This window comes from Panicum virgatum, chromosome 6N (assembly GCF_016808335.1).
Source record: "Panicum virgatum strain AP13 chromosome 6N, P.virgatum_v5, whole genome shotgun sequence".
Taxonomy (NCBI): Eukaryota; Viridiplantae; Streptophyta; class Magnoliopsida; order Poales; family Poaceae; genus Panicum; species Panicum virgatum.
The window spans coordinates 47,756,811-47,779,250 of NC_053150.1; the positions used below are offsets into that span (position 1 = coordinate 47,756,811).

At 45.6% G+C, this 22,440-nt stretch overlaps 3 protein-coding genes and 1 pseudogene across 5 annotated transcripts; 2 read left to right on the top strand and 2 right to left on the bottom strand.

The window, feature by feature from the left end:
• The first annotated feature begins 329 nt into the window (after positions 1-329).
• Positions 330-4,346, top strand: LOC120678990 (serine/threonine-protein phosphatase 7-like). 2 transcript variants are annotated; one of them, XR_005676915.1, is made up of 5 exons: positions 330-787; positions 1,634-2,137; positions 3,415-3,550; positions 3,665-3,772; positions 3,920-4,346. XR_005676915.1 is itself a non-coding variant. In XM_039960475.1 (5 exons), the coding sequence occupies exons 1-5, from the start codon at positions 359-361 to the stop codon at positions 4,007-4,009; spliced, it is 1,278 nt and encodes a 425-aa protein (XP_039816409.1). In that variant the 5' UTR covers positions 336-358; the 3' UTR covers positions 4,010-4,343. The 2 variants fall into 2 exon arrangements, 1 of the variants encoding a protein (XP_039816409.1); XM_039960475.1 differs by having other exon boundaries at positions 336-787; positions 3,404-3,550; positions 3,920-4,343.
• A 217-nt stretch (positions 4,347-4,563) lies between these two features.
• On the top strand, positions 4,564-5,376 carry LOC120678993 (calvin cycle protein CP12-3, chloroplastic-like). Its single transcript, XM_039960477.1, has one exon. The coding sequence runs from the start codon at positions 4,617-4,619 to the stop codon at positions 4,992-4,994; it is 378 nt and encodes a 125-aa protein (XP_039816411.1). The 5' UTR covers positions 4,564-4,616; the 3' UTR covers positions 4,995-5,376.
• Positions 5,377-5,416: 40 nt separating this feature from the next.
• On the bottom strand, positions 5,417-9,369 carry LOC120678991 (SAC3 family protein C-like). The gene is made up of 8 exons (XM_039960476.1): positions 9,072-9,369; positions 8,755-8,855; positions 7,746-7,967; positions 6,910-7,131; positions 6,697-6,782; positions 6,367-6,463; positions 5,859-5,951; positions 5,417-5,775 (listed from the first exon to the last, which is right to left on the bottom strand). Exons 1-8 carry the CDS (start codon positions 9,325-9,327, stop codon positions 5,596-5,598), a joined length of 1,257 nt encoding a protein of 418 aa, XP_039816410.1. The 5' UTR covers positions 9,328-9,369; the 3' UTR covers positions 5,417-5,595.
• Positions 9,370-11,834: 2,465 nt separating this feature from the next.
• On the bottom strand, positions 11,835-15,320 carry LOC120678994 (annotated as a pseudogene). The gene is made up of 9 exons (XR_005676916.1): positions 15,000-15,320; positions 14,077-14,200; positions 13,890-13,999; positions 13,495-13,620; positions 13,295-13,415; positions 13,118-13,202; positions 12,900-13,013; positions 12,769-12,808; positions 11,835-12,270 (listed from the first exon to the last, which is right to left on the bottom strand). The product of XR_005676916.1 is annotated as an uncharacterized LOC120678994 (transcript).
• Between the last annotated feature and the right edge of the window lie 7,120 nt (positions 15,321-22,440).

The window sequence follows — 22,440 nt, forward strand, 5'->3', positions numbered from 1 at the left end:
TAGCGTGCTAGTGAATAATGACACTTTGACCGTTTATTATGATGTCAAATAAAGTCAGTTTACAAAACCAACTCCAAAACCCCGCGCTAGTGACTCTAAAAAATCTAATGAGACCTTCGACCGCACGTTTAGAGGATGATTACTGTAGCATCACTGTAGCAAATCATCAATTAATTACCGTCATTAAATTCGTCACGAAAAATTACACTCATCCCGAATTTTTTTTTACAAATAAACTTTATTCAGTCCTTCCTGCCGGAAAAATTCTCAACTAGCGCTGGGATTCAGCGCGCATCCAAACCGGGCCCAAATCACGGGAGAGTCGGACCCACTCAGCGCGTCCACCCTGGCCCACGACATGGCGCAGCTGGAGGCCGGCGCCGCGGCGATGGATCCGGCCCCGGCGGCGCCGCCGGTGGTCGAGTGGCCCGAGGGCGGCGCGCTGACGCGGGACTGGGTGGCGGGGCTGGCGTCCACGCTGGACTGGTGCTCGCGCCACCTCCCCGCGGACCGCCTCCCGACGGTGCTCCCGCCCGCGCTCGTCCAGCGGCTGGTCCTGGCCGCGGCCGCCATCCTGCACCGCGAGCCCAACCTCGTGCGCGTGGACCCGCGGCCCGGGCAGTCCGTCGTCGTCGTCGGGGACGTCCACGGCCAGCTCCACGACGTCATCTTCCTGCTCCGCGACGCCGGGTTCCCCTCCGAGGAGCGGGTCTTCGTCTTCAACGGGGACTACGTGGACCGCGGCGCCTGGGGGCTCGAGACCCTCCTCCTGCTCCTCGCTTGGAAGGTTCAATTCCGCATATTCGACTCGTTTCTAAGCTTGATATCCACCCCCAGCATATGGGGATTTCGATTTCGTCTTCTTCTGTTGGATCTACGCAATACATGGCCGACCTCTAGATTTTCCATAGGTGCGGCAAGCAGGTCTAGTTAACCTTTCTGAGTTTGCTCATTTACTCATCTTGTTATCCGACGTAACTTAATCGAAATCAGCTTAGAATTATGAGGCATGATTCGCACTGTTTATCATTGGTAGTACTTGTTCACATTTCCTCAGCATCCAACATCAATGTTGTATTGTTGTGAAATATTTGGAGATTGACAGTTCACACGCACTAGCATGCTCGCCATAAGTAAATGTAGCCTATGCTACACTCCATTCGAGCATTAGGTTGTAGTTATTCAACCGGTAAGCAGTGTTCTATTCAACTCATTTTAGGTGTTCTATCACAGCACCGGTGGCCTTTTTGTTTGTTTGTGGATTCTGCTAAGCTCATATTTAGACAGGCATTTAGATTTTTCTATAGGCAATGCTAGCAGGCTGAGTTCTTATAATGTCAGTCATGACTGTAATGATGTCAACTTTTGTTTGGATTGGGCTTGGCAATTATGAGCTTGCTCATTTTATTTTGTATGCAATGAATGGAGAATCGGCATATAATTCTGAGGCACAATTCACAATAATTATTATTGGTACCTGTTCACATCTCCTCACTGCTGTATCGGCATTGTGAAATATATTTGGATATTTGACAGTTAAGTTGCACACTCTTGTGGCATTCCAAAAGTAATTTATACTTAATTCTGTTCAACTATCAAGTGGATGGTCATTAATATGTCTCTATTCTTTCAGGTGTTACTTCCGAATTGCGTTTTTCTTCTCAGAGGGAATCATGAATCCAAGTATTGCACTTCGGTTTATGGTTTCGAAAAGGAGGTAATGACTAAATATAAAGATCAAGGCCCTCAGGTTTATCGGAAGTTCTTAAGATGTTTTGAGGACCTTCCTCTAGCAACAATAATAGCAGGATGTGTGTACACCGCCCATGGTGGGATCTTCCGTGGGACGATTGTGTTACCATCAAAGAGATCAAAAAAGGGAAAGAAAGGTCGCAAAAACAAGGCTGATTTTACTGTTGATTCGACGTCCATCAGGCTTGGATCTCTGGATGAGTTATTGAAGGCAAGGAGAACTGTTCTTGACCCTCCTTATGAGGGTCAAAATTTGATCCCTGGAGATGTGCTTTGGTCCGACCCTTCCTTGCAGATGGGTCTTTCACCGAATCAGGAAAGAGGCATCGGTTTGCTTTGGGGTCCAGACATCACTCAGCAGTTTCTGCGTACAAATAATTTGAAGGTTCGTTGTGTTTCATTTATTGTTGTTCCTGTTACATTTAAAAGTTGTTGGTTAATAGATTTATTTATTACCAACTAAATAATGAAGTGTTAGGGTGCCAGTTTGCTACTTAAACGCTTGCATTTTATATTGCTGCATGCATTTTTAGATTCTTGTAAAGTTTTTGGTTTGTTTGATTACAGAGCTATGAGTAGTAACGTGCTATTCTACTTCTACTTGGAGTTCATTTATGTGTTTCCTGCTAATTGATATATCTCATAGTGTTATGGATGGGGGTCTTGGTCTGGGCCCATCAGTATGACAGCAGCATGTCACCTAGAGGAGATGAGGATTAGTTGGTTAATCTGTTAGCATCTTTCTTTACCAAGTTGTTAGGCAAATCAGGATTGTTATTACTTTGTTAGGACAATTAGTTAGTTTTTTAGGGGCTGGCTATAAAAGCTCAGCTATACGATTTCTTTGAGGCAAGCAAGAAGATCCTAAAAGAAGCAGTCAGAGCTTCTATAGGGAGAGTGACTAGCTAGTTCTTCCTGCTGTGTACTGTTCATCTATCCCTAGCCATTCCAAATGGCATAGCTTATTGTTTGCTTGCCCTAGTAATTTCTTAAACCATGACGTACCCACTTTGTTTAAATAAAATAAGTTACCATCAAAAAATGAATATTTCGGATATTGTAGCGAGTCTACTGTCATTGGTCTGTTGCTAGCCTACTGTTATCTGTAAATTGAAAATGGTATACATTTTAAAATTTCACGACTCCTAAGTGTCAGTTGTCAGAATTGCCTTATTTCTGGTTAAGAGCATGACAAACGATGATTATTAGGACTGTATACTGTCTGGCTTGGTTCTTTTTTATTATTCTCCTTGAATTTCTGTGTCTGTAAGAAATTCTTGCTTACTTTGGGAATGAGCAATTGATTTAGCAGCGAGGCTGATTGGTTGAGTCTTGTAGAACTCGTTGCGTGCTTTTAGCTACAAGCATGCTGTAACATCCCACCATTTCTCTTCTTGAAAATGTATGTGTTGGCACTGATTTCAGTTTGTAACCTAGCTGTAGATACCCTAAATATGACATACTTATGTGATTTGGTTTGTTAAGTATTTTATGGGCATATTTGAACTTGTTCAGTTGGCATTTTGGGTCCGAAAATAATATCTTGTGGCAAATTGAGCATGTAGCTTGATAACATTTGAAAGTTTGCATCATGGTAGAACTGTATCAGTTTTAAGTTTGCATGCTTACTTCATCTTTTCTTTCAACAAAGTTAATCATCAGGTCTCATGAAGGTCCAGATGCTAGAGACAAACGACACGATCTATTAGGAATGGATAAAGGATATACAATCGACCATGATGTAGAATGCGGGAAACTTATTACTCTCTTCAGTGCTCCGGACTACCCGCAATTTCAGGTTTTACTTCTATCACATATCTGCTGTTCATGCACAAATATTTGTTGTCCAATTGCCAATTTGTCTTTGGTGAGTTAAGAAAACTTTGTGGCTAATGTGGTTTTCTAATAATAGGCTTCAGAGGAACGATACAACAACTGCGGAGCATATATTGTCCTTAATCCACCAGATTTTGCTACCCCTGTTTTCCATAGCTTTGAAGCTGTCAAGCCTCGACCTCCGGTATGTAACATATAGTGTGCTCTTAGGCTTAACAAATTCTATGTCCTGAAGCCTGAATAATAATTGATTATGTGGTACTCGTGAGCCTATGGATTATGGTTTTAGTATGTAAATAATCATTCGAGAGTACTTATTTTCTATGTGCAGGCGCATCCGTTCTATGATTTTGTAGATGTGGCCGACTCAGATGAAGAGTTGAATCTAGACGCCATGGACAGTGGCACGTCGAGCCAATGATGATATCTTCTCGCCCTGTATCATTGTATCTATCATGCAAACTGTCACCAAAGAAGCGTGCCATCAATTTTTTGTTGTAATTGATGCTGACGTAGTGGCGTTGCAGGTAATGGCATAGCCTCCTGTCATGTGCGCCAATCTGATTTGTTGGTTCAGATTAGGTTGATCTGCATCTAAAAAGCAGTGACCCAGAAATATGACATCTTGAGATTGAGTGCGAGAAAATCAGACGGTTGAGCCTTCCTCCTGCCGATGCATTCGCTCATGTTATCTGAAGAAGCTTGTCTGCTTCTGCTTTGGAGTCTTTCAGCAAATGATGCAAATTTCAACAGGATTCCCTGCAATTCTGTGCTTGGCGTTGCTGATCCTGGTTCTCCCATGCCAGAAAGAAATTTAAATTTTTATGAAACGAATTATTTCCTCTTGAAATTTTCATTTGTAAGAAGAATAATTTGGAGAGGATATTTCATTCGCTCTTTGTAGACTACGACGGCTGAGCTTGCCGAATTTTCTAGGGTCACCCAATTTTCTATGCGTGTCCTCGATTAGTCAGTCCTCCCAAGTCCCAACTCAAACAGAATTAAGCACAGCCGATCTAGCCTCTCCAATGGCGTCATCGTCCGTCGCCTCCCTCTTCTCTGCGGCCTCGGCTCTCCCCGCCGGCGTTGGCGGGCGCCAACAGCAGCGGCAGCCGAGGCGGCTGGTGGTGGCGGCGGCGGCGAAGCGCCGGTACAAGGGGACGGTGAGGAGGGAGGCGGCGCTGGCGGAGCTGGTGGAGCGGAAGGTGGCGGAAGCGATGGAGGCGTGCGCGGGGCGCGAGGCGGAGGCCGGGTGCCGCGTGGCGTGGGACGAGGTGGAGGAGGTGAGCCGGGCCAGGGCCGACCTCCGCCGCCGCATCGCCGAGGCCCCCGGCGACCCGCTCGAGCCCTTCTGCGCGCACAACCCCGACGCCGACGACTGCGCCGTCGTCTACGTCGACGACTGACTGCGCCATGCGTCCGCCGCGGCTCGCTTCTTCAATCTGGCTCTGAATCACCATGGGCGTGGTTCTTTGTTTACTGCGTGCAGATCGATCGAGGCTCCAGAAAGAGAACATGTTTCAGCTTTCAGCTTTGCATTGAATTATCACAGACACGTTAGTAGTAACAATGGTATGATTAGGCACCATTAGCTTTGCTTCATCAATCAGAGAGTGAACAAGAATTTACTTCAGTTCTTGGCGGTTTCATCTGCCCCCTGTATGCTAAATCTGAATGCGACGAGCATTTCTGATCGTAGTCTACGACTGCCTGCGCCTGGTGAGGGCAACTCAAGATCGATCAATATCCACTCATGTGTTTTATAAGATTGATTGCAATTCAAAACCAGAAGATGTAGCATGCTTCGATATGAAATTTTGATACCAAGTACGTACGAAGATTGGACAACTTTTTTTGTTGTTGTTGTCACACCATCTGAACCGTGTACAAATTTGTTATTGTACACAACATAGTTGACACTTTTTCTTGTTACAGTAGCAAGTATTCGTGTGGGTCGTGGAGAAATGTTTAACATGTAACATCAGACAAGTTCTTTCCTGATACATTCTACAATCCATTAACCTGAATTACAATGCTCTTTTCATCCCTTGAGATGTAAATGCCGTTACTTTGGGGCATGGATGTCGGTAGGCTGAAGCTTGTCTGTTTAGGCACAAAAGCTTTCATACCTTCGCTTGTCCTGATTTCAAGTCCACATATTCTGCAGAGAGTTTCCAGTTCCGACTCCTAAACGATTGCCAATAAGCATCAGTATCCCCGAATTCCTAACATCAGTGCAATTTATAGGTTCTAGCTTACAGAAAGATTACCTCGATCATCAGGATTTCTGACAAATGCTCCAAAGGGTGGTGTTGGAGTTTGTAGCCGCTATGGTTGAAGTACATTAAGGCTCTAGCTCGGACCTTCAGCAGCAAAATTGGAGAGATTGAAGTTGACACCAAAACACAAAATGATCAGCCAAAGTTCAAGCTTGTGCGCAAGGCAAACAATAGCATATTGCTTATTTTCCTCCCTATAATGACAGTACTAGTTTTGATACAGAAAACAATTGAAAGGGGAAAAATATGAGACCAGCATCAGAAACTCCAGATGGTTTTATTTTTAATGAATGGATCAAAACACAATTAAAAGTATAATTGACAATCAAAATTTCTTGAAATCCTTTTGCCACGAAATCAATCATCTGTTCAGTATTATTTAGGCTTAAAAGGCATTTCAATGAGAAAAAAAATAGGCTTGTTAAAGAAAGGGCTAAGAAACCAATTTAGAAGAGAAGTTTATGCCAACTGAAAATGCCAACCTCTCATCTGGACTCACCTCATTGAGAAACGGCTCAACAAGGCGCAACTGAAGATCTGTTGCTTCAGCTGCTATCATGCAAAAGAAGCGCTTGAAGTTTCCTAGGTGGTAGCATCTACAATAAATATATACAATTATCTAAGATTCAAAAAACATGGCTCAGCATGAAATTAATCAAGCAGTCAGCCAGGAATCAACAAGATGTACTTATGACTAAATCATACAACCGGATACACAGACAGAAAGTCAAAATGATGCCACAGGCTTTGGGCTCAATGATAAGAATGGAAATAGGAGCATGAACAAAAAGGAAAGTTCACATTGGCAAGCAATACATATAGAAGTTACCTTAATAAATTTCTCGCCAATAACATTTCCTTTGACTGTCTAACTTGAGGAGGTAATTGGCTATACCACAAAGAGAGTGAATCTACCTGAAGATAAGCAGAAAGTCAGGCTATGTAGTATTTACTAGATGGAGTAAGGTAAAGCATAAATAATATGAACAGGTAAATAGAACAAATTTCAACATGGAAGCAATAAGAATGGGGAAAGAATTACCATTTTCGGTATCTTGCAGCCCAAATGTAGAAGCACATAGAAGGAATAATATTCGGCCTCTCTTTTGCTGTGGGAATCACTCTCATGGATTGCATGATACATATCAAACAGAGAAAGCAGGCATTTTGTTAGTTGCTCCATGTTTAGGAAACACAATGAAGATGCATCTGAATCCTGACAAGACCTAGCAAGTCTTTGATGGGACCTAATATGAAATGTTACCTGGGAAGTAGGCAGGTATTAGATAAAGCTTTAAAGAGGAATACTTTAATATAAGTTAAACTGGAAGCGATGGTATTCCTCCAGCTGGAAAGAAAAGGTATGCCAGCAACACAGCAAAAATTAACAGTGCCAAATAATTTTTTTAAAAAAAAGACCACCTGATGGGTAAAAACTGATGTATAAAAGGCCAGACAGAAATTACCACCCATTAAACAATAGTTCAGAGGAAAAAAAACATAATTTCCATCCTGGATTGGGAACAAAAGATAACTTAAACAACCATTTGAGCATATCTAGTTATCCTGCCTGATATCATGTGCATAGAGTGATCAATTGGTAAGAAAATTGATACTGCAACGTTCCTTCAAGGAAAAAAGGAAAATTAAGATTGTTTTGTGAGCACAGAAAATCTAACTTTTAAACTGAATGAAATATGGTTTTTGAATCAAGAGGAACTGTTATCTGACTTCCCAAAACTTAGCTTTAAGGGTCATCAGACTAGACTCTATTGAAAGTTCAATGTTATAAATTGAAGCTTCAAGAACAACAAAGATAATCTGGAATTATAAAACATAGTTGATGCATTAAAGGGAGTTCACAAGATGGGAATATACCACGTCCTCATATATTTGAATTGCTTGATGATTCACTACATTCTGCATACTGAGGTCTTGTCTTATAGACCTTGTTCTATCAAAGATAAAATCATGGATTGTCTCAAACGGATGCTCTGAAGAATCCAATAAATGCAAAAGATAATCCATTGTTTCTCGCAAAACCGGCAGAGGACGTATATCTGAAGCCATTACATTTGTGGAAGATATAGTTCTGCAGAACTAGCATGAAACCAGGATTTAGAAAAAGAAATGTGGAATTCACAAAATACTTAGCGGTTATTTCATACTTTTATAATATATACAATGTTCATACGGTCATTCAGACAAACAGAAAAGCATAAACAGAGGTAAAACTAACTATTGCAATGTCCATATTGCTACTTACCATATATAATTTTCAGCGGTTAGTAAAGAGTTTAAGACCACAAGGATATAGGACAGTGGGTTCTATGATTTTCTTTCTCTGCCAATGTGATGACAAATTAAGCAGAATTCTTTTACAAGTTATTAAGCCTATTCCTTGCAAACTTTCCATTTGAGCAATTCAGGAACCCAGAATTGTCTCTTATCCGATAACTTTCTAGAAAAAGAGGGAATCCCAAGCAAAAGGAAATGCCTGTCCAACGAAAATGTAGGGCCAACATCTGCAATACGTCCTTGTTGATCATAACAATACAGCTTCGTTTTGTCCTTGAGATGATTCGACATAAAGAACGCCTATGAAGGGAGGTCCCGACATCGGTGGCATATGCAACAATAGTTCGCAAATCGCAACTAACATAAAAAGTTCGCCAGTTCCAGCACCAATGGCAGATCTTCCTGTAAACATAAGTACATGACAGTTGGATGAACGTATGCATCCAGCGACATAAATCCACAAAGAGCAGGCGATAATCTAACTACCACATGGAAGGATGTAGCTGGTCAGGCCATTTGAATTGGGAGAAGACTACAAGTAGTCAAGCACATACAGGCAAAAGGACCAGCAAGGAAGTATAAACCTCACCTTTTTGACGGCGAGGGAAGAAGACGTCCGTGTGGGATCACCGCCCACCCGCTCAAGCACGGCCAGGTCCCTCAGCCGTTCCCTCTGCGCTCGTTCCCTCGCTGCAACAGAAGACCACGGAATCCATAAGATCAATCACCACACAATCGATCAAACTGGACCGTACTCCTCGCATAATTTCGTCGAATAGGTGGAGCGCATTGGGCGTCATGTCAACCCGGCAGGTTCTTATTATCAAAAAAAAAAAAACCCCCGGCAGGTTCTAGTGCCTTCGCCGAACAGGCAGGTCGCACGGATGTGAGCAAGGAGGGGGTTACCAGGGCACATGTCAGGGCAGGTTCCCACAATCGGCGCTGCGTCGTCCACGGTACAGGCCGGTGCCGGAGTTGGGTTGACCGCCGCACGGTAGGCGGTGGAGGAAGGAGTTGGTGGGGAGGAGCGGCCTCTGCCACCCCCTCCGCCACCATGGCGTCCGCGTCCATATCCTTGCCAGCCTCCGCCACCACGACCGCCACCGTGGTGTCCCCGTCCTTGCCAGCCTCTGCCACGGGAGGAGCTCGAGCCCCGGTCCATGGCTTCGATCTGGAGCTCCTGAGGGCTGGGGGTAGTTTGGAAAGTTGGAAATGGTTGAGGAAGCGACTGGTGCTCCAGTGCACTGGGGCCCCCGTGCACCCAACCCAACGGATTCCATCCGTCGGATGCAACGTGGACGCACCAGATGTACCAACTGTGCATCCAGTCAGTTTTCAGTTTAGTCCCTGTCTTTTCCTCGAACCCGCAGTCCAACTTGGATGCACAGTCTCCTGGAGCAGCTACTTCAGTCAACAAGAACAACCGTTTAAACTGCTCAGTCATTGTGAATTGTGATACAATAAAACTTTTTTTTCGCTTGAGCTTGCTATAAATAATTTGACTCTTCAGATTTACACAAAAAAGTTTTGGTTTTCCAAGCATTGCTAGGGTTTGATTGATAATTTTTAGCAAGGACTAAGATACAATGTTGTAACCATTGCTTACATAGTAGAGATCCGTCCGGGGCTTCAATAATTTGGCTATGGATCATGTTAGCGTGATAATCTAACGCGCAATGTAGAAAACATGCTTGTTTCGCATTGTCGTGTATGTATGTATGTAGGCGTGGGCACCTTCCAAGGAGGAGCTCGTGACGCAGTCTTGGCGCACGAGCTCGTGGCCGGGGAAATTGGCAAGTCTGTTTCATTGTAATCCCCTTGTTAAGAAAAATTGCTGTGTTCTGGGCTTCTGGCAGTGCCAATCTCGTCAGTTCTAGTTCCTCGTGTGCTTTCGTTCGAGGTCATCGCATTCTTGGTGACTTCATCGCTTTCTGGTTGTATCCATGTGCTTGCCGAGTTGCTCACTGGCGGAGCTGTGTATCGATAAAACTGGGTCGTGCCCCCCTCCCCTTGGCCCAAATAAAATCATATAGGTATACGAAGGCCCATCTGGCCATCTCGTTTGTCCACTCACGGACTGACCCAGGCTGGCACAAGGGGCCAGACCGGCAGACCGCACAGCGCACACAGCGTCGAGGCGACGGCCGCAGTGTCGCTCGTGCCTCGTCGCCCCCCCCCCCCCCCCCCGCCTCCGCCTCTGCTGCCGCCGGCGCCAGGTCCGGCGGTCTCCATCGTCTACTGCTCGCCGGCCGCTGCAGCTGGTCGCGAGATCAATCGGAATCCGCTTGCCACAATCCGCCAATTGCAATTCCCCAATCCGTAATCCCCAATCCCCAATCAGCAAAATTCAGCATCATCCGCATTCTGGCATTCGGCAAGAAGGCAACAACAGGTAACTAGGCTGATTCTTATTGGCTGCTTTAGTACTTGCGTATTCCGTTAATCCGTTCCTTGCTTTCCACCTTCAAAAACAGCATCTTGTTTTACCTATAACTGATAGGATTAGTTGTACCAATTTTAGGTACAAATGGTTAAAGAGAAACCAATTTATGAATTTTTCAAAAAGAAAAGGGATGATCCGATTGTGGATCCAGAGGAACCTCCAGTTCTTGCCCCCTTAATTGGATTGGAACAAATACAAGATGAAGAACAACAATCAGTTAGACCTGCTGTATTTCGAGGACTTGAATTCCTGGAACGAGATCCGGCACTGCGTCCACAAATTTGGGAATATCCTAGCAATCAACAAGATGAAGTACGGCGTGCATACTTGAAGTTAGGCCCAATGCAACCTAAATTGTAGAATTATAAGGCTTCTGGACCAAAAGGGCGTCAGCGTCGTTTCAAGTTTAGTTGGTTCAGTGATTTTCCTTCTTGGTTAGAGTATTCAAAGAGCAACCACCGTGCATATTGTCTTCTTTGCTTCATTTCCAGTAAGAATATAAAGAGAAGAAGTGGTTTTGATGTCTTCACAGTATAAGGTTTTGACACATGGAAGAAGGTTCATGATGGCAAAAATTGTGCTTTCTTAGTTCATACTAGAAATGGCCGCGGCGTTGCCGCGTGCGGCCAGTGGACGGGTCGGTGTTGCACATTTGTTGTTTCGCTGGCATAAATATATCTATCGTATAGTGTAGTTGGGGGTTTGGAGTCTATTGCTGTTTATATACTTGGTCTTTCAGGTGGACTAAAACTTTTTTCTAAAAATTAAAGAACAGACGCTATGGTTATGGATCACCAACAAATCCAAGTAAACATTTTAGTTTCTTCCTATATTTAGTTTTCGAGTAAGTTTAGCGTATTAGTGCTCATTAGTTTTATACAGGTCGTAGGCCAAGCCAAAATCTTGTGCTATGTACAGTATTTGGGTATTAGCATTAGTATTATTTTCAAAAAAAAATTGCATCAGTATCACTAGTTAGGGACAGGTGTGCCACTGTGCCTCCTCCTTAATATTGGGCCGTCCTTTTATGTCTGTAAACCACACATGGTGGTCACAAAAAATTACGAAATGAAAATGACACGACTTGGGTTTGTAACTTAAACACACAGCCAGTGACTACTTCGGAAACGCTGCAAAGCATAGATATTAAGCAAATTCGCGTGCTCTACATAAACGTCGTCAATCCAAATATGAACAGAAACTTCCAGTGGATAACGCAAAGGGCAGGACGAAATTAAGTTAGCTTAACCAGGCTGAGATTGTATTCAGCACACATGGCCATCCACTCATTCCTGCACCAATGTACACCGCCTCTCTGAGTTTACAGGCTACGATGAGCACCCTCCATAATTCTGGGATATCAGTCATCCAGCAAGTCCAAACTTGCAAAGGTTACAGTGCGCAGCTGCATTACAGGAAATCAACAACACGCTATGTTTGTTTAACCATCTCAAAAGACCGGAGTGGCTCAATGATTAAGCAGCATATGTAATTTCCCCGCCTATCTCACTGCCTGAACCACCATCTCTGGATCGCAGAAATGGGTGTCTGGAGGAATGGGCAATAGCTGTGGATGTATGGATTTACAATCCTCCCAATTTTCGCCCAGGCACTCTGGTGATAGCTGGATGTCACTGGAGCATGGTACATCAGCTTCAACACCTGCACATTATACAACCATGTGGAAGACACTGGTAAGTGATGCAATAAAAAATGCAGCGGGTGCTGACTGTTGATATAAGTAGCTTAGAAAGGAGCAGCAATGCACCTGAAAGCTGATAGCTAAATAATAACCTACTTGCTATTGCCAACCAGATGGTAACCAGTTGTTGATGGACAAAAAGCAGGGCAGAAGATATATATATATATATATATATATATATATATATATATATATATATATATATATATATATATATATATATATATATATATATATATATATATATATATATATATATATATTGAATTTATTGGATTAGAATGATACAGAAAACAATGTAAATCACTACATATGGCCTGAGGTACACAGAGGTTAGGAATTATTACATGCAGTGAAACAGCACAGGTGACGTCGTACTAATCCCTCAGCTATCCAGTGCATGGAAATAAGAGATGAAATGCAAAAAGGGAAGGCTGAATGTTTGGAGGATAACTCACCTGCCAGTACATGAACGTCTGAATTATGCTACGGCGCCACCTGCAACATTAAAAAAAGTACATGTCAAAATCTGCAATTATTCAGACAAAATTAAAATTTCAGAATTATCTGGATAACTGAATAAACGTACGAGAACAATGATATGATCAGGAGAAAGCCCAAGGCGATTTCAGCATTTGAACTAAGGAGGCTCATTGTAGTATTGTTTGTCTCTACCCAAAGACAAGGTTCTTCCAAGTATCTCCTGAAAAAGAAATCAATACAGCATTGAGAAATGGACACTGGGTACCAGTTGCGACTTGTGAGGATACAGAAACAAACTTCACAGCTAGTGGAGCATGCAGTTACCTGTAGAAAGAGGATCGAGCGAAATTACGCCTTAGGAATCTGGCTACATGATCAAGTGCCCAGCAGAGCACAGGTAGTGCAGCAACTGTTACAAATATAAAATTATAAGCAGAAGCATAAAGCAACAAAAAGGAGATATCAGGGTCACGAACTTGCAAGAGAAAAAGTGCATCTTACTCTTTAAGTGCAATTGAGATGTGAAGAGCATAGAAGAGAACATTAAATGGATAAAATCCTTGGTTGCAAGTACAGACTGTAACCAAGCCTGAATTGCTGGCATGTTCCATGCTCTTGGTTTCTTTACACAAAAAGGAACATCTGATCAAAGTCCCTCCAGGTAAAAAAAATATTCATTCTTCAGATAGGCAGGCACTTACCCCATAAGTACTGTATAGAGAATATCCCGAGGATAATATTGTTCCCAGTAATGAAAGTTTGCAAGTTCTGTCAGCAAGGTGTTTTGGAAGAATTGGAAGCATTCCCAGTCCAGCAACTACAAGTACCTGAAAATAATAATTTGATCACGCCCAAGTATATGGCACGTGCAAGGTTAATGTCCAAAAAAGAGTAGCAGGACCAAGATACCAAAAATAAATAAAAACGTGACAGGTTGATGGCTCAGAGATTGATGCCATGTCCACAAGGATTACCGAAATAGGCGAAATTATAGAATCAAATAGAACAATGGAACATCTTCTACGGTTCTACCAGCAGGTCTTTTAGGCATACATAAAAACCCGTTACCAAAAAGGAAAGGTGGCTTATTGCTTACCCAGGCATTGATGGAGAAATGTATAGTCCGTGCATCAAACCATAAAGGGTTGACAGCACTATCCATTTGTGTTGGCGGTGGCCGCGGTGGTGCTGACCTCGAAGTAGATCCTGCACATGAAATGGACTCAGCTAACAGATAGATGTGAATGATGGATCCTATGGTCAGTAAAAAGCTCAAAAAGTACATGCTTTAGCTGAGTTACGAGCCCTGAGATTCTCATTGGATGGCGATGATGAAGACCTTACATCTGGCCTGTTCTGTTGAGTGGAACCGGTGAATGACATTGGCTTAACCACCAGATCACGGTCCTGTGAAAATAAAAGAAGAAATAAAATGCATGAACCACTGTATTGATTCATTCTTTAGTGTCACACAAGTGGTAATATTAACTAAAATGATAAGCAAACACCATAGAATTTGTTTTCTCATTTTGTTAGCTTTATGTACAAACAAGCTTCTTCTATGGCTCTGCCAGCATGGTTGTATAAGAATATCCTGATTGAACTCATAGATGGCTTGTATATACAGCATAAACTAAGAAAGTAAGAATGGACATGTTGCACATCCGTCATCAGGAATAAAAAAACTTGAAGGAGATGAAGTTCAAGTTTCAAAATGCTTGCTAGACTGTCTGTAACAGGACGAACAAATTACTGGAAACCTAGTTGTGGCACCAAGCTCATTGCACATCATAGCTTACTATCAAGTGGAAATAACATCCAGGGTTCGAAGCAAGGAATGCATCGAAACGAACATGTGGCCTTCAAGGAAGGACAGCCTACATTAAGCAATCAGGTCGCAACGGGCATCCCATCTGCAATACTGCCGTCGCCAGTGAAGCAAGCAGCGTGCCGCGGCAGATCCTAGTTCCTAGTACCGAACAAGCTCAATTCAACAAGCTTAAACAACCCCAGCATATGTACCCAGAACGACAGCGCTTCCGTACGGAAAGCGCGTCAGATCCTACTAGTACCCAACGCGGACGGACGGCTCGAGGAACAGCGGCAGCAGGGGAAGGAATTGAGGAATCGAAGCTAGGAGAGGAGAGCCGTGGGCAAGGGCGACGGCAGCAGGCAGCAGCTATCGAGTGGGTCGGTGGGTACTCACGATGTATCGCTGGTAGAACTTGCGCTTGTAGTGGTCGATGACGTCGGGGCGGGAGGCGAGGTTCGGCGGCACGAGGATGTTGGACCAGTAGCCGGACCAGCGCGCGTCGCCCTCGTCGTCGTACGCCGCCGCCGCCGCCCACTTCTGCGCCTGCTCCGCGTCTGCCCCGGACCCCGCCATCGCTGGGGTTGGAGCGCCTGGGGTTGGGGTTTTCGCCCACAATCGTGCCTGCGCTGGGGTCGCCGTGGCCGCTGGCGCGCTCCCACAAGTGCCGGGCTGCCGGGACGGCCGTGAACACCGCGCTCGCGGCGCCCGCACCCCAGACCCCTGCCCGCGCCCGGAGGACAAGGGGGAGGCGGCGGAGAGGCCGGAATCGCCCGCGAGCGGGTTCGGGACTATCCGGTTGACAGCTTAACGGGTGAGTGGCCCGCTATGACCCGATCGGACGGCACATATTGTGTATTGGCTAGATCCGACGGCTCGAAGTTTAGCGGGTGACGTGGCCCGATCCGCTGCCCGTCTTTTGGTGCGTGAATCGTATTGTAAGATAAGATTGGGTCAGGCCCTTGCTCACATCAGAACAGTGCAGTGACAGAATGCCGTTATTTGTTGAATAACCCAAATCATATAGATAATATTGTGGAGGTGGCAAACAATCAAGAGAAAGAAAAAAATCTTCTACGGCTCAAAACATCAATTGCAGCTGTTAAGTGGTTAACATTGCAATCTTGTTCCTTTAGAGGCCATGATGAGACACCTCAGTCCAAGAATAGAGGAAAATTTTTAGAAATTTTAAACCTTCTTGCTGAATTTAATCCTGAGATTGCAAGTGTTATTTTAGAGAATGCTCCACAAAATGCTAAGTACACGTCGCCTGATGTTCAAAAGGAGATCTTGAGTATATTTGCAATGAAAGTCAGGATGCATATTCGTGAGGAAATAGGTGATGCAAAGTTCTCTATTCTTGTGGTTAAAACATGTGATGTAGCAAAACGAGAGCAAATGGCACTCGTTTTGAGATTTGTTGATCAAGATGGTGTTGTGCAGGAACGGTTCTTTGACTTGATACATGTAAAGGACACTAGAGCATTGACACTAAAGAAGGAAATATCTCATGTCCTGTCCAGCCATGGCTTTGATGTCCAGAACCTTCGAGGCCAAGGGTATGATGGTGCTAGCAACATGAAGGGAGAGTTTAATGGACTGCAAGCACTTTTCCTCAGAGAATGTCCCTATGCATACTATGTTCATTGCTATGCCCATCGTTTACAGCTTGCTCTTGTTGCTGCAGCAAAGGATGTGGTTCCTGCTACCCAGTTTTTTCAGCATCTTCTCTTCATTGTAAACACAGTTGACTCATCATCAAGGCGTCACGATGAGCTCCATGATGCCCAAATGGTTGAACTTGCACGTTTGCTAGCCATTGATGAGCTTGAGACAGGTCAAGGAGCAAATCAAATCCGCTCACTGAAACGTCCAGGGGACACAAGATGGGGTTCCAACCTATGTTCTATTTCTAGTCTTATGGATATGTTCAATCCTGTAAGTTCAGTTTTATAAAAATTAGCTGCTGATTCATCACCTGGTACATATCGTGCCGATGGAGATACATCTTTCGAGTTTGTATTTATCTTATGTATGATGAGAGAAATATTGGAGATCACTGAACAACTTGGTCAGGCTTTACAGAAGAAAAGACAGGACATAGTAAATGCCATCCAGCTTGTGCAATCCACCAAATTTCTTTTAGAGGAAATGAGATCAGATGATGGCTGGGAACTATTTTTTTGCAAGGTTGTTGACTTCTGTGTGACCCATGAAATTGATATACCAGACATGGAACAAACATATATTATGGGTGGTGGCTGAGCTCATCGTCAGCCTGATCATTTTACCAAAGAACGCTATTTTCGTGTTGAGATATTTCGGGCCACAATTGACACTCAGTTGACAGAACTAAATCTGAAATTCAATGAGAAGGTGTTGGGTCTTTTGTCCATTAGTGCTACATTGGTGCCGAAGAATGGATTTGCATCTTTCCAAGCTAGTGAGATCTGCAGAATGGTTGAAAAGTACTGTCCAGCAGATTTTAACAAGCAAGAACGGGTTGGATTAGAGAACCAGTTGAGACATTTTGTTATTGATGCTTCTAACAGTGACGATCTGAAAAACATTGCAACAATAGCAGACCTTTGTCAACATCTTGTTGCCTCAAGGCGTGCTGGGACTTTTAACTTGGTTGATAGATTGCTTCGGTTGCTTCTCACTCTACCAGTTTCAAAAGCAAACGCTGAGCGTGCTTTTTCAACCTTGAAGATCATCAAAACAAGGCTGCGCAATAAGATGGAAGACGAATTTCTTTCCAATAGCTTGCTAGTAAAAATAGAAGGAGAAATTCTTGAGCACTACAGTTACAACGATATAATTTCCGAGTTCCGAGCTCTGAAGGAAAGGAGAGTGGAATTTTAACCTATGTTAGTTCTATGGGTTATTTTATTTTGTTGATGGCTTGTGTGATAAGGTGATAGCCTCCATGGTCACTTGTATTTTGTTGAATGTGACTAAAATATTATTAACCATATGTATGTATATACACTTTGCATAAGTTAGGCAAAATAGCCCCCCTACGGTTCGTTTCTAGCTCCGCCACTGGAGTTGCTGTCTAGTTATTGCCTGCAGATCAACGGATTGGAGGCTCCCGAGACAGAGAACATGTTTCAGCTTTGCATTCAGTTATCGCAGACACGTCATTTTTAATAACCTGTGCTACGATACGATCATGCACCGTCAGTCTTGCTTCATCAGAGAGTGAAAGAATTTATTTCAGTTCAATAGTCCATGGCGTTCCAGCTGGCCCCGTACCTGAATCTGATTCTAAGGGCGTCCCTAGTGGAGCCGGCGACTACGCCAGCACGCGTGGCGGAGAGAGATGACGAGCGCGTGTTATGAAATTGTTTGGGCCCGCTTTCAGCCTCAGACAGACGCAAATCGATCGGCGATTTCTTCGTTGCTATCGAGTCCTCTCTCTCCTACTTTTTGCTTCCATGTCGGACCTCAGCTGGCGACGTCGCTGGCTCAAAACATCTTGTTGCGGACGCCCTAAATGACCCTGAACTGCGGGCTAACTCGGGAACCATAGGCACAAACAATTAGCCTCGGCGAGTATTGCCAGCGTCCTTGCCAAAATTAGGACACTGGGCCTGCCTGGTTGCAGGCCAAAGGTGAGACGTGGCAGTCGATGTCGGGCAACCAAGCACGCCCACTGTCCATCTAATTTCTGCAAGGATAAGTGGGCAACACTCTCCCTATGTGCGCTTTTCAATCAGTCTTCGAGACAGTATGTACGAGCAGTGATCACCAGATTGATAGGTAGGTAAGGAGTAACACTCCTCCACAGGTGACTTCAGAGTCTGAACATGGCAATCGCCTCAACTTCCAAAGTTTGCTGTGGTGCCCTGATCCCCCCTCTGTTTGTTTACTGTAAGACTCGAACGAGCAACCCATAGACGCGTTGGTGACAGATTCAGAGCGTGGGTTAGGCTCGCACAAGCTCACCTAGACACATGTCAAGCGGAAACGCGCGCACACACGCGGCGGACACGCCGGACGCGTGCTCGCGGCCGCATCGGTTCGAGGGGGCTCCTAAGAGCCTGGCTAATAACACAACTGAGTCAAGTGTTTGGCTCAGAGCAGGTATAATAATGGACTTATAGCCAAGCTAGTCAGCAATTTTAATGACGTAGAGGGGAGAAGGGAGGAGAGAGAAGAGAGCTTGCCTCTTGACTCTATAGCTAAGAAACAAGAGCCAAATTATACAATAATTAGACTCTTATTTGGCTCCAAATATTTTTATTATTATATGGTTTCATTCTTTTTTCTCTTCTTCTCACAAAGATCTCTATTAGGACCCACTATTGCCTATGCATCCGTGCTCAGCTTGGTGTTTAACTTGGAGCTAAGCTCTCTTCTCTCTCCTTTGTTCTCCCCTCCACATCATCAAAATTACTGACTAGCTTGGCTATAAATCCATTATTATACTTGGTCTAATTTGTTTTCTCTAACAGCAACCGCTGGACACTACTGGACCATGGTCAGCTCAGGCCTCAGCCTCAGGCTGAGCTACCCCGATTCCAGGCGCATGTGAGGATGTACTCCTCTGCCGTTGGCGACGAGGCCGCCATGGACGGACGGGACGGCGCGATGGATGGGCTCCGGCGGCCCGGCCTACGCGCTGGTACGAGGGATCCGGCTGGATCCCGACCAGCTCAAACCTAACATGGACGGCGGGCGGCGCGGCCAGCCAGCTGCCCCCGAGTACCACTGCTCTGCTGGTACAGTACCGCTGCTCTGCAGTCTGTTGGCGGGCGCCGATGGTTAGTTGTGGGGGCCCCGGCGGTCCGGCGGATCGTATCCGTATCTCGAGACGTACGCGCCTTGTTCGATCTCGCGCAAAAGGTTGGTCGATTTGCTTCTGCTAGCTGAGCGCCCTAGAGGCGGCCTAGAGCTCCAGGCATGGCGATCCGCCGTGTTCCGTGGTCTGGTCTTGGCTCTTATCAACGCGACACTATTTGGATCGCGCAGGCGCAAGTTGCGCGGAAATACCGGGCCAGTTGCGCGATCGAGTTCCCTGTAGGCGGCCGCAGCGTAGACCCGCACGGCGGTAGGCGGCGTCCTCCAAGTCGCCGTTCAAAGGCCGGCCGGCCGGCCGGACCGGCCGGACCGGACCCAGGGCTGCATCTCGCCTCCCAAACGGGGGAAAAGATGGTCAGGTTGTGTAACACCCGCCTCGCGAACACTCCGCGAGGGGACGGCGGACAGTCCGCCAGGCATCGCTCAGATATTTATCTGGATGGGTGTGGGACCCACTTGTTATTTTTCTCTTCCTCCTCATTTCGTCCAGAGCTGAGCGGAGCTCGAGCTCCCGCGCCATCGTCGTCCCCTCCCCGTCGATCTCCCTCCTCCGGCCACCAAACCTCGTTTCCTCGCGCGGGAACCTTCCTTGGCACCTCCTCCACCTTCTCCGACCCCTAGCCCCACTCCTCCCCGGCCGAAATCGTCTCAACCACCACCGGACGCCATTGGAGGTGCTTGAAGCTTGATTCCACCGCTGATCCGCCTCTCCGGTCGTCCTCCGCTCGAACCGACCGTGGGAATGGGTTCCTGGTGAGTTCCTCGTGCTTCCCGATCTTTTTCCCTTCCATTGAGTGCCGTCGGCGTCAGTGAGCGACCGCCGCCGCCGTCGCCGCGCTCGCTGCTGCCTAGTGTGCGGTGTCAAAGATAGGAGTCGCGGACGGTCCGCCCAGGGGGGCCGGACAGTCCGCAGGCCAAGTTAGGTTTTGTCCAGAGACGATGTTGCCTCTGTTAGTTTAGGAAAATTTACTGCGGACAGTCCGCTATAGGGGAGCGGACGGTCCGCCGTTGAAGCTTTAATTTGTCCCAGAGACGATGTCTCTGGTGGTGTTCGCAGAATTGAACCGCGGACGGTCCGCCACTTGGGCGCGGACAGTCCGCAGTAGTGTCTAGGACTTTGTCCAGAGACGTTGCCGTCTCTGGTGGATTGGCCACGTGAACTGCGAACGGTCCGCCAAGAGGGGCCGGACAGTCCGCAGGTAGAATTCGAAGTTGTTCCAGAGACGTTGTTGTCTCTGGAGGGTCGGTCGAATAGTACGGCGGACGGTCCGCCACTTGGGCGCAGACAGTCCGCAGGGTTTTCCAGTTAAAGTAAATTAGTTACATCATAGAGCTGCACTCATTTATTTCATATGCATACGTGTAGCATCCGCAGCTGAGGGCGCCGTCTTTGAGGTGATCGCGGCACCACAAGAGCAGACGACGCAAGCCCAGGAGGAGAGGTGTGAGCACCCGGCCCAAGGCCCGGTTGATCCTAATGTTGAGCAACAGGCGCAAGGCAAGCCCCGGTGCACATCCTATTAATTTTAAATTATGACACCTAGTTATGTATTTATTTATTGTGCATTATGTTTAGGAGTTGTTTGAAACCCTAGTTGCATGAACCCTAGATTCCCCTGAGTCATTCTAGTATGTATAGGACGATAGAAATGCTATGCTAGATAGGGTTCGGTAGAAGTCGAGTAATTCTGGGTTACTCGCGAGATATTGGATGGATTACGTTCCAGATATGAGTTACTAAAGATGAATGATAGTCTTGGGATGGAAGAAAGAATAGAATCTGAGACCGGTCGGGAGAGGTGTAGTTCCGCCTGTGTCAATTAAGGACCGAGCCGTTGTTGGCCCTGCTGATCATGTTTGAACTGTACTAACCGCATGCCGGGAGTAGGAGGTAGTCGAAACCGGTAAGCCGAGTACTGCCTTGCTTCGAAAGTACAGGAACCCGCACCCAACTCCTAGGGCGAGTCGAGTAGTCGCGGAGAATTGGGATGCATATGTTTACTTTTGGTGGTCTCACGTTGAGCTCGGCTGACCATATGTCGTTGGGCTGGTTCCTGTAGTTCAAGGCGGGGAGGGGAATTGTTGGCTCGTATAGTCCGACGGGGCATATGCGTGCCGTGTTGGTTAGGTCCACCTTGCAAGGTTAAATCGAATCGATTCGGCGTCAATCGCTCTCGGATATGAGCACCTTGGTCACTGCGTCGCAGCGTAGTGTTGTTGTGGAGAAAAACGGTTATACTCATATTGATGAACTTTGATATATCATTTGTTGTTACATTATGTTTGCTCTAGATTTGGTTATGCAAATATTAGACTATGTTAGATTATATAGAAATTGGAGCTAAAATAATAAAAGTAAGGAATAACTTTAGTCGCAGTTTTCTGCAAAATAACCACCAGACAAAAGCCTTGCCTGTATAGCTATGTGGGCTAAGTTATGCCTACTGGTCGGGTAAGCCTTGCTGAGTATTAGTATACTCAGGGTTTGTTGCCACAATTATTTCAGGACACGCAGACGTAGACTTCTGTCCCTGCTGCGCCAAGTTCATCCGCCGAGATGCAGAGGGATGGGAGGTTGTGAAGCCAGACGTTTAGATAGGAATCTCCCTAGGACACCCTTTTGTTAGATGTAGGCCCTCTTTCCTTGAGTTGAACCCGGATTTCAGAAAATCAAAGTTTGTAAATTTTGTATTTATTCACACTTGGTTTGTAAAACTCAAGGTAAGTATTAGGTATATTTGTTGTATTTTCAAATACGTGTCGTGCTTGTGCTATCTGCGTCCACCTTCGCGTGGGACTATCGGTGATGTTTCGATCGGGACGTGTGTTGAGAAATTATCGTCAAATTAAACCGTTAAGCTAATGAACCCGATGTGTTCAAATGACGGCTATTACGCTTAATTAGAGTTTTAATTTGGCGGTTTCGTCACAGGTTGCACAGCGCACGCAGAGGGCGTACGGCGCCGGTATGATTGCCCTTGGGACAGGCGGCCAGCTCCAGCCCGTACCCGCCGCGGCGCGCATGTGGCTC

Bases quoted from the DNA above. Each gene is read 5' to 3' on its own strand.
- LOC120678990 (XM_039960475.1), top strand. From the start codon at position 359: ATGGCGCAGCTGGAGGCCGGCGCCGCGGCGATGGATCCGGCCCCGGCG. The intron at 2,138-3,403 runs GTTCGTTGTGTT...CTTTCAACAAAG, and splicing joins TGCGTACAAATAATTTGAAG to TTAATCATCAGGTCTCATGA. The intron at 3,551-3,664 runs GTTTTACTTCTA...TTCTAATAATAG, and splicing joins CGGACTACCCGCAATTTCAG to GCTTCAGAGGAACGATACAA.
- LOC120678993 (XM_039960477.1), top strand. From the start codon at position 4,617: ATGGCGTCATCGTCCGTCGCCTCCCTCTTCTCTGCGGCCTCGGCTCTC.
- LOC120678991 (XM_039960476.1), bottom strand. From the start codon at position 9,327: ATGGACCGGGGCTCGAGCTCCTCCCGTGGCAGAGGCTGGCAAGGACGG. The intron at 6,464-6,696 runs GTAACTTCTATA...TATTTATTGTAG, and splicing joins TTGGCGAGAAATTTATTAAG to ATGCTACCACCTAGGAAACT. The intron at 5,776-5,858 runs GTAATCTTTCTG...GCAATCGTTTAG, and splicing joins CAGAAATCCTGATGATCGAG to GAGTCGGAACTGGAAACTCT.